The 10,719-nt window shown below is 52.8% G+C and overlaps 1 protein-coding gene across 4 annotated transcripts in view; it reads right to left on the minus strand.

Annotated features, from left to right (window-relative positions):
- Positions 1 to 23: 23 nt before the first annotated feature.
- The window catches only part of CES2 (carboxylesterase 2), a 15,279-nt gene continuing 4,583 nt past the window's right edge, over positions 24 to 10,719 (minus strand). Inside the window, exons 2-13 of one of the 4 annotated variants that reach the window (XM_055298201.2) lie at positions 9,850 to 10,054; positions 8,744 to 8,885; positions 7,746 to 7,879; positions 7,406 to 7,664; positions 6,879 to 6,977; positions 6,457 to 6,597; positions 6,255 to 6,335; positions 5,852 to 5,996; positions 5,317 to 5,454; positions 4,731 to 4,803; positions 4,043 to 4,268; positions 24 to 84 (exon numbers count right to left, since the gene is read on the minus strand). In XM_055298201.2, the coding sequence (XP_055154176.1) occupies positions 4,082 to 4,268; positions 4,731 to 4,803; positions 5,317 to 5,454; positions 5,852 to 5,996; positions 6,255 to 6,335; positions 6,457 to 6,597; positions 6,879 to 6,977; positions 7,406 to 7,664; positions 7,746 to 7,879; positions 8,744 to 8,885; positions 9,850 to 10,054 (1,604 nt within the window). In that variant the 3' untranslated portion in view covers positions 24 to 84; positions 4,043 to 4,081. Of the gene's footprint in view, positions 85 to 2,712; positions 4,269 to 4,730; positions 4,804 to 5,316; positions 5,455 to 5,851; positions 5,997 to 6,254; positions 6,336 to 6,456; positions 6,598 to 6,878; positions 6,978 to 7,405; positions 7,665 to 7,745; positions 7,880 to 8,743; positions 8,886 to 9,849; positions 10,055 to 10,719 lie in introns of those variants that run through there. The other 3 variants (XM_055298200.2, XM_063611764.1, XM_055298202.2) reach the window with 3 other exon arrangements.

Below are 10,719 nucleotides of genomic sequence, written 5' to 3' on the forward strand. Positions count from 1 at the left end.
GGGGCTGCCCGGCTTCTGTAGTCCTCCGCGATCCAGGGAATCCTCTTCTCAAACCTGTCCTTGTCCACAGGCCCGATGAGCGTGCTGGGGGATCGATAGGAGGGGGCAATAAACTAGAATTGGAGACCCTAGGAGGGCTTCTCTGAGGAGGTGCACTTTCAGGATCCCCACAGATGGAGAAATGGGAAGGAACTTGATCGGGGTGAAGGAACTGCTTGAGCAAAGGCAGGGAGGCGTGATGGCGCCCTTCATTCTAGAAGCTCCTCCTTGCTTTCGGGACTCAGTTTCCTGGGTTCCCCTTCACGGCCCCTCATCCCCTTACAGTCCAGAGTCTGAAGGTCTCCGCGGTCCCCTCCCTACTCAGTCACGCCCTTCTTTTGAAACGTACATGTGACTGCAACACTTCTTAAGGAGCGCCCCCCTTTGCCTTGGTGGCTTTCAGTTTCCTCACCTCCCACGGAGAGCATGGACATGGTCATTTATCCACCTGACGAAAATTTCACCAGCGCCTTCCGGCGTAAGCGCTGGGGACCCAACACTCCCGGGCCTATGGTGCAGCAGGGGAGGCAGGCGCGTCACTGGGAGATCCCGAGACACTAGGAGCCCTGCCAGACCAGAGGCGACCAACCGTTCTGGGCACGGGAGTGTGCTATGGTCCTGTAACTATGGGCCGTACAGTGTTTGAAGCCCACAGGTGGAGGCTGCAGTGATCTGTGATGGCACCACTGCATTCTAGCGTGGGTGACAGAATGAGACCTTGTCTCAAAAAAAAAGAAAAAAAGAAAAAAAAAAGGTGGGGGGTAGGGGGTAAATTTAATTGTAAGTTATTTCACCATAAAGCTGTTAAAAAAGTAACCATTAAGGCTAAACAATAATCCTGGGAGTGGACTTTGGGAAGGTATATTGTACATCTTCAGAACTGAAAAACATACAGAGACATGCATGCAGCTGGTGCTCAATAAATGCTTTCAGAATGTAGTGGGAACATTAGGCACCAATCAGTGTTCATTGAAAGGAAATTCTCCTCCCTCTCTCAAGTTCAAGTCAGTCCAGGCTTAATATTATCCTTGTCTACCACCTGGTGGCCAAAATGGGCAATGTAGGTGTCCTGGTCTTTCACCCCAAACTTCATAAGGCTCTGTAGTTGGGCTTAAAGGCTGTGGCTGGAAAGAAGGGAGATTTTCCCCCTGGAAAACCAGTGCCCTGAGAGGCAAGTCGTTCAGAGGTAGGTGCATAAGGGAATTCTTAGGGTCTATGGGACAGGAATACAGCCTCTTAATGACAGAGAGAATATACTTTGGTGAAAGCAAATTGTGTTTGAACACAATTGGCCACTTTTGCACACTGAGATAAAATACGAGGTTTTTTGCAGAGGGGGAAGGAGAAAAGTTTAGGGACAACAATGAGGTAAGTAGGAAAATAATCATGTGGCCACAGATGGTGAGTTTGGGGATGCTAAGGGAGTTGAAAGGTTGGCAGGGGAATTCTGAAAAGCGAGAGGACATCTCCCTGGATGGAGAGGCCCCTGGGAGCCAGAGGACAGGAATCTCTTAGCAGGTGTGCTATGATCCTGTGAGCATGGGCCTTACAGTGTCTGTAGAACCACTGAGAAGAAGAGCAACCTTCAGGAGACCGGTGACTGAGGAAGCAGCTTGGCTTTCCTGGCCACTGTGCAGGCGGCCCAGGCTCAGGGTCCTATGGATAAGCCCAATCTTGCTTCTGACAAAAATGGGGTGAGTCACCTCTGCAGGACATCGATAGTTGGGTGGGTGGCTTGTTTTATTTTTATTTTTTTGAGATGGTGTCTTGCGCTGTCACCCAGGCTGGAGTGTAGTGCTGTGATCTCAGCTCACTGCAACCTCCCCCTCCTGGGTTCAAGCCATTCTTCTACCTCAGCCTCCTGAGTAGCTGGGATTACAGGGGCCTGCCACCAGGCCCGTCTAATTTTTGTATTTTTAGTAGAGATGTGGTTTCACCATGTTGGCCAGGCTGGTCTTGAACTCCTGACCTCAGGTGATCCCCCTGCCTTGGCCTCCCAAAAGTGCTGGGATTACAGATGTGAGCCACCACAGCTGGCCCAAGGTTGTCATCTATTAACCAGAGAACAAGTCCTTGCCAGACACCAAATCTGCTGGCACCTTGATCCTCGATGTCCAAGCCTCCAGAACTGTAAGCAATACATTTCCGTCATTATAAGACACCCAGTTTATAATAGCAACCTGTAGTATTTTGTTTAAGTTTTATATTAGTATAGGAAACTATTTTTTTTAGACAGGGTCTTGCTGTGTTGCCCAGGCTGGAGTGTAGTGGTACAATCACGACTCACCGCGGCCTTGACCTCCCAGGCTCAGTGATTCACCTGCCTCAGCCTCCTGAGTAACTGAGACTACAGGTGTGTGCCACCACATCCAAATAATTTTTGTATTTTTTTGTAGAGATGGCATTTCTCCACGCTGCCTAGGCTGGTCTTGAACTCCTGGGCTCAAGCTCAGGAGGCCCACCCCAGCCTCCAAAAGTGCTGGGATTACGGGCATGAGCCACTGCACCCGGCCTAACTGGTAATATTTATTTATTTATTTACTTATTTTTGAGGCAGGGTCTCGCTCTGCCGTCCAGACTGGAGTGCAGTGGTGCAATCTCGGCTCACTGCAAATTCTGCCTCCTGAGTTCAAGTGATTTTCGTATCTCAGTCTCCTGCGTAACTGACATTCTAGGTGTGCACCACAAAGCCCGGCTAATTTTTGTATTTTTAGTAGAGACAGGGTTTCACCACGTTGGACAGGCTGGTCTCAAACTCCTGGCCTCAAGTGTTCCACCTACCTCGGCCTGCCAAAGTGCTGGCATTATAGGTGTGGGCCACTGCACCCAGCCTAACTGGTAGTATTTTTGCTATAGCAGCTTAATGGACTAAGACACTAGGCATTCCGGTATCCAGGTTTCCTATTGGCTACTCAAAGATATAGGATTGCCTGGGGCTTGTGGAGAGGTAGACTTTTATTTTTAGAATTTATTTTTATTTTTTCAGATCTCTCAGGGATGAACGGACATAGGCTTCTGATACTTAGGTGTGGGCAACATTCTTCAAAGCACCTCCCTCAAAGTGGGAAAGGCCTGGGGGTTCAGAGGAGAGAAGAGAGAAGGCAGGGAGAAGGTGGAGGTGAGGAAGGCAGGAGGGGGCCCAGGGCTCAGTGGGGTGTTGGGGAGGGTGGGATTCCACTGGGGTTTGCCCATCCACAGCTCAGTGGGGGGATCTATTGAGTGTGTCTAACAAGAGAGGACCCATGGCAGGCTTGGTAACTAATATCATGCAGTAGCTTCTTCTATTCTCTCTCTTTTTTTTTGGAAACGGAGTCTCGCTCTTGTTGCCCAGGGTGGAGTACAGTGGCATAATCTCAGCTCACTGCAACCTCTGCCTCCCATGTTCAAGTGATTCTCCTACCTCAGCCTCCTGAGTAGCTGGGATTACAGGTGTGCATCACAACTGTGCCCGTCGAATTTTTTTATTTTTCATAGAGATGGAGTTTCACCATGTTGGCCAGGCTGGTCTCAAACTCCTGTCCTCAGATGATCTGCCCACCTTGACCTTCCAAAAGTGCTGGCATTACGGGCATGAGCCACAGTGCCTGGACTATTATTCTCTTTTTATTTTTATTTTTCTCATGTTTTTTTTCTCCTTATATTTTGTTTTCTTTGCTTTTTAAAAATCTTTTTTACTTGTCACTGACTTGAAGCTCAAAACTTTCCTATTTAGTTTCTAGCACACACTCTTTCTCTCTCTCTCTTTCTCTTTTTTTTTTTTTTTTTGAGAAGGAGTCTCACTGTATCGCCCTGGCTGGGCTAAAACCTCTGGCCTCAAGCCATCCTCCCATCTTGGCCTTCCCAATAGCTGGGATTTCAGGTATGAGCCCTCATGCCTGAGTAAGTTGTTAATAAATGCTTTCTGAATGGATGGACGGAATAATGAATGAATGGCTAAGTGAATGAAGGAATCAACTTCTTTCTCCTCAGTGGCTGTGTGTGGGTACAGCAGGCTGACCCTCACCTGTAAGCGAGCCGACCCCCTCCTCCCCAGCACAGGGAGCTACAGCTCTGTGTGTCTCTCTTCAGGCTCCTCGAGCTCCTGGATCTTCTGGGACAGCGCCTTCTTCCAGAACTGGAGCCTGTGGGCCTTCAGAGCCCGGCCCACCACAGGCTGTAGGTTCAGCTGCAGGTATTGCTCCGCCTGGTCGAACAGCGGCCAGTGTGGCAGACCCTCGCCATTGGGGTTCCTGTAGACATGCCGTCCCACCAGGGTGGTATGAGGGTCGCTCTGAGCCTCTGGACCCCAGACCTGAGCACCCTGAATCTGGTCAAGCAAAGCAGCCAAGCATGCCAGGTGGGCTTGGGGAATGAGCGGGGAGGCTTCCAGAAACAGGAAATAAGTTCACTCTGGCTAGTGTCATCACCAGTGGGGGCTGGGCGGCCGGCTCTGTTGTGTCCCTCTCTCTGAGAGGGAGACCCTAACAGTGGCACAGCACTGGTGCCCACCCTCCAGGTAGACTGGAGAGATGGAGTGTGTCCACTGCCCCACGCACCCCCACCCTGTCCGAGTGGGTCCCTGAGCTGAGGAAGGGGCTATCATGTGATGAAGGATGCGGGTGTGCTCATGAGGTCACCCCAGACTAGGAGATTGCTGGATGGGCACAAGCCCCCCAACCCGGGGAGGTTGGGACAGGGGTGTGCCGTCTCACCCGTTTCGAGCAAAGTTGGCCCAGTACTTCATCATCTTCCTGCTTAGCCGCTCCTCCTCCTCAGTGAATTTAACTGCAGAAAGAAAGGGGACGTGTGTCTTGGTCAGGATGTCCTACCTCAGTATCCCAGGTGGAGCTTGTCCTTGGCCCATTTGCCCTCTGTCCCCAGTCCCGCTTCTCTGCTTTTTCTCCCACTGCCCTCAGGAGCCAGCCTTCCCCTTTTCCAAACTTTCCCCTTAGTCCAAGCTCTGGCTGACTCCATCCTGGGCTTCTTCCTGGCCCCGAAGGCCCCTTTTTCCTTCTGTCTCTGGGAGTCATTGAAGAAACAAACATGTCGCTGAAACACCTGCTCTGCACCACGCCAGACACCCAAGGGTGGGGAGAGGCGGAGGGAGCGCAGGCTACAGTCTGAAGAGTAGTTAATTCTAATCCTGGCGCAGCCTTTGGAGCTGTCAAACCTTGGACACCTGATCTCATCCTCTCTCTGAGCCTCAGTTTCCTTATCTGGGCAGTGATGACAATCAATCACCCTTCAGGGACCCAGCCAGGGTCCCAGCCCACCTCCCGGGAAAGGAAGAAGACTCACCGTAGTTGCCCCAGAAGAAAGTTCCAAAAACAAAAGGAAGTTCATCACCATGGTCTGCCTTCACATGCGGCGGCCTGATGTTCTTGACCCAGCTCGGCTGATGCTGGAACTCGTAGAAGTATACAGAGGCCTGGGAACCTGTGGGGTGGACAGCCCATGACACGGTGGCCCCTCCCCTGAAGACTTCTTGCCTCACCCATGGTGATAAGACACCTAGGTCCAAAGCTGGCTGGAATCTGGACAGTGGGGTGTGGAGCCCCAGGCTGGGGCAGGAGCAGAGGAAGGGACTTGCGATTCTTTGCTGTGTCATCTTGGGCAAGTCACTAAAGGTCCCTAACTTCAATTTGCTCATCTGCGAAATGGGGGAAATGTCGGGTTTTTGGGATAGCCATGAGGATTTACTGCAATGATGGACGTCAAGTGTTCCCGGAGCCCAATAAACATGAGTGTGGACCCGGACAGCAGCAGGTCTCACCTGGGACCCACAGCCCTGAGCTGTACCCTGCCAGCCAGGCTTTGGTCCAAATATACTCACGCTGAAAATGTGCTACTTGGAGGGCAGGGATCACGAACATGGAGTCCGCCATCATCTCCTGGAACTGGGCTTGGAGGGTCTGGGGATCCCCATTGTCCCCAACGTACTCCTCCATCAGCAGGTCACCAAATGTAGGAGGCAACATCTACCCCAGGTGGATCAGGAAGAGGCAGGTTAGACTGGACGCCAGGCGCATGGATGAGGTGGTCTCGGGCTTGGGGATGGCACAGGAAAAGGGAGCAAAGGCGAGGCTCTGAGGTGACCCCACCCCTAAACACACACACACCCAGGCCTTTGCTCATGGGGGTCACTACATAGGCAGGGTATCTGGGGGTTGGATTTCCTCTGCCTCAGGACAGGAGAGGACCCCTTCTCCATTGGCGAGGGACCCCAGGAGCCTTACCATCAGCGTTAACGTTTTCTGCAGAGCAGCCTGGGAAGCCTCTCTGTCCATTTCCTTCTGGGTATCATAGATCTTCATGACCTGGGTGGCCGGGAGAGAGTCTGTAGCTGGGGATGGGATGAGCTTGGAGATCTGAAGCCTTGAACACCCCGCACTACCAGATGGGCTCCCCAGGCACTTTTGGGCTTGGGTTGGGCTTCACCTTGGGGATGATCCAGCCAAATTCATCATTGTTGACACCGACGATGCTGGGGACAGGTTGAAAGTCAGCAGAGGCCAGCAGCTCCTGGGGGTGCCTGGGCAGGAAGACCCCATCCACCACTCCGGGGATCATCTTGAAAGGCTGAGGGAAATGCAAGGTCAGGGAAAAAGATCAGGTCCTAGACACCTTCCGATGCCCTCTGAGTACCTTCCACTCCTTCCCAGTTTATCCCCGTATGCTCATACCCACCCCAGGAGATCAATGTCTGGTTCAGCATGCACCGACTTTCAGTCCCACCCAGGGCTATGACACCCAGGCAAGCAGATGAGGTACTGTGCCCAAGGAATATGAGGGCTGTGCAGGCCTGCCAGCACCATGCCTATTGCACCCCTTCCTCTACACCCACATCCGTTTAGACCAACTTTGTTAATTGCAAGAATGTCCTCTTTACTCTTGCCCCGCAGACAGCCCACCAGGGCCTCAGAGTCAACTTGGTCACAGGCAGACAGGTTGGCCACCACCTGCAAAGGGACCAGGCAGGGGCTGGCTCATCCTTCCAGGTAGAGGAGAGGAGTTTGCCCAAGGCCCTGGCCAAGGACAGGGGCAACCCAAATCTCAGAGGGTACTTCGTATGAGTTCCTGCAGTTCTGACACTGTTCCACCTCAGAAGTCCCAGACAGAGGGGCCATCCCATCTGCCTAGATTATTCTCCTTATGATGGGGATCTTTAGGGTGACAACTTTGCACAGAAGCCACAGAACAAGCTCAGCCTCTGCAGTGGCAGAAGGATGCACATTCTGACCCTGGAGCCCCCCAGCAATTCCACGGTAGGCAGCAGCTCCTGGGGCATGCTCCCGATGGCCCTAGTTATCCCCGTTTAACAGACAGAGGCTCTGAGGGGTATGAGGGGAGGGAGCAGGCCTAGGCCTACGCAGCTGAGGGCACTCACCGTGGAGATGACATCAGCTGAACTGGCAATGAGGCCAGGCAGGAGGGCCACGCCACTCTCCATGATGGCTCCGTGGAAGAGTCCTTGGGATATAGGGGACACAACAAGTGAAGACACACTCGTGCCACCTGCAGACTCGCCAAAAATGGTGACACGGTCAGGGTTGCCTCCAAAGTGGGCGATATTCTGCTGGACCCAGCGTAGTGCGGCCACTTGGTCCAGGTAGCCCCAGTTGCCGGTTGCGTGCTTGTCTCCAGTGCTGAGAAGTAGCAGAGACAGGGATCACAGAGCTGTCCTGGCCCCGCTCAGCCCGGGTTGCCCAGCCCAGCCCTAGTCTCACCTGAAGAAGCCCAGGACACCCAGGCGGTACTGGATGGTGACCACCACCACGCCCTCCAAGGCGGCCAGCATGGAACCATCATACATGGAAGCCATGCCAAAAACAAGCGCACCACCGTGGATCCACACCATCACCTGGGGAAACAAGGAAGCTACCACCATGCTCCCACCCAGCCAGAACCCCATCAGGGCCACTACCTAGACCAATCGGTGCTTTGCCTCTCTCTACGTCCCCATTAGCTCTCGAGCACAAATTCATTACATGGGCAAATGGTTAGGCACCCAAGATCTATCAGGAAGACCAGGCCTCCCAATCGTTGCAATCGAACCCCCCTGTATCAAAGTCTGGTTTCATTAGCCCCAGAAAACTCACCAAAGTGGAAAGAAAAGGGGTGTCTCCCTGATGGCTCCACATGAACATTAACCAAAAATGTCCTTAGCCTGAACCACATAGTGCGACCCCATTTCAACAGAAAACGTTTTAAAAATTAGCCAGGCGTGGCCGAATAGGCCAGTAGTCCCAGCTACTCGGGAGGCTAACCTGGGAGGATCACCCAGGATTGTGAGGTTACAGAGAGGTATGTTCATGCCACTGCATTTTAGCCTGGGCAACAGAGCATGATGCCGTCTCTAACAAAAAAAAAGGTTTTGTGTGTGCCCATTCTCATAGGCCCAACAGATTATCCATGGCTGGGGTTCTTGGTCACCTCAAGGTGCAGCCCTTGGGCACTTGAATGGATCTCCAGGGCATGAGTTGGCTGAGTGAGTTCTGGGTCCAGCCCAGAACCACAGCCTTTAACCTCTGGGAGCAGCCAGAACTCTATGACCCCATGTCCAGGGGCCAGCTGCCCAGTCTGAGTAAGGAGCATTTCTTGGACCTGGTAGTGAGAAACTTCTCAGCAGCGTCCATTCTGCAGCAGGGCCTGAGCTAAGATTGTCCTTTTCAGCTTCTTGCAGAACTGTCCTCCAACCCCCAGTGAACTGTGGCCTGACACCCACCGGCAGGTTAGAGCCTTCATGGCTATGGGCTGGCGTGTAGATGCTGAGGTACAGGCAGTCCTCGGACATGGGGACAGAAGGGATGGTCACATTGAACTGGCTAAAAAACTCTGACTCCACTGCGGTGAGGTCCTGCAGACACCTGGTAACCAGGGCAAATAATCAGTCCAGGGGCGGGGCTGTAGCCAAAACCAGGCCCTGGGTTCAGATGTGCTCCCAGCCACCCTCAGCCCCTTTCCACAAGACCCTGCTCGACATGTGATACCTCTCAAAAATCCCTTCCCACCAAGTTACAGGCCACAGGCTCTGGGGAAGCTGGGATGGAGCTTGGACTTCCAGGGAGGCCTCGATGTTATTGAGGACCTTGGGTATCATTCCTCCCAATGCTGGAAACCTTGAACCTTAGGGGTTTTTGTGAGAACCATTTGCTGCATGTGTTGACATTCACCACTATATGGCTGTACCCCCTCAGGCCTGGAACAGGGGAATAGCCCACATATGTGTGCTACATGAGTGAATGGATGTTAATTTCTCATGAGAAAGGCAGTGGGATGTCCCTCATCCCAAGTCTAAACTCTCAAAAACTCATCATTCCCACATGGCCTCCAGTTGGAAACATATACACGTCTCTTGGCCAATGGCTCCTGGCCCTGGCAGTGGACACAGTGACTGTGGAGAGTGCGGGTCCCCAGAAAGCTACCCCTACTGTTCTCTTCAGCTATTTGAAATATCTGCCACTAGAGTTAGGGGCTCCTACAAGGTTCATAGAGCCAACCCGAACCTTTCCCAGAGACACCTACCAATGGTGGCAGAGAAAGTTTGGCATAACCAGAATCTGGGGAGATATGTGTGTCTGCCCCTCCCTTCACCACCTGGAGGCAATGTCCTCTGAATGCCAAGCCCTGAGCCAGGAGTCGGAGAAGTTATTCGGCCCTCCTGAGCCTCAGCATGCTCATTGGAAAAATGCACACGGGAATCCACGAAACTCAGAAGGAAAACTGGCTGTGGGGGTTTAGATGAAATGACAACTGCAGCCTAGCTGAGCTCAGCGCACCCTAACCTGTGCCCCATTGTCTGGAGTTCCCTGGACCCCTGGGAGAGCTTACATGGCCGGATGGGTGGTTCCATCCCTCACACCACTCCAAGATTCAGGGGGCTCAGGAGGTGCAAATCGCAGCAGACCTAGAGGTGGCTTGGCAAAGGGAATTCCCAGGAAGGTTTGGACCCTGGTATTGGCGCCCTTCACGTGGACAAGACTCCCCAGCACCTGCCCCGTGTGTGTGGTCCGGATGGGACTGGCAGAGTCCTGGCCTGTGGGCAGAGAGACAGACATCACGGTTGGGTTTGACCAATCGACTGCCCTCCCAGACTGTTGGTATTGCTGCTTCCTTGCCATCCTCATCTTAGCTCAAGGGATCCTGATCTGTAAACACGGGCTTTACAAACTTCCTGCCTGTAACACTCCCTTCCCGCTCTGGCTTCCTGGGCCTGTCTCCATCCCACCAGGCTGAGGCTCCTTGGGGCCCGGCATCATCATTCAGCCCTAGGACCTTCAAACAAAGGGTCACATGCCCTTGATGGGACTAGAGTGTCCTTTCAACTGTGTGCCAGGTCATATGACAGTAGGATGATGGTGGGAATTGGGCAGGCAAGGTTCCTGTCCTCAGGGATGTCATGCCCAAGGTGGCAAGAAATGACGTAAAGAAAGCATCATCCAAACCATGAGTGATGTTGGTGAAAAGAGGTGCAAGAGAAAAGTATGGCTGTGGCTGGGATATAAAAAAGCACAGCAGCTGGCCTGGGGACCATAGTGGGACTCTGTCTCTGCAAAAAAATCAGGAAATAAATGGGCGGGGTGTGGTGGTGCATGCCTGTAGTCCCAGCTATTTGGCAAGCTGAGGTGGGAGGATTGCTTGAGCCTGGGAGGTTGAAGCTACATTGAGCCGTGATAACGTCACTGCACTCCAGCCTGGGTG

Source organism: Symphalangus syndactylus, chromosome 11 (assembly GCF_028878055.3).
Source record: "Symphalangus syndactylus isolate Jambi chromosome 11, NHGRI_mSymSyn1-v2.1_pri, whole genome shotgun sequence".
In the NCBI taxonomy this organism is placed as follows: Eukaryota; Metazoa; Chordata; class Mammalia; order Primates; family Hylobatidae; genus Symphalangus; species Symphalangus syndactylus.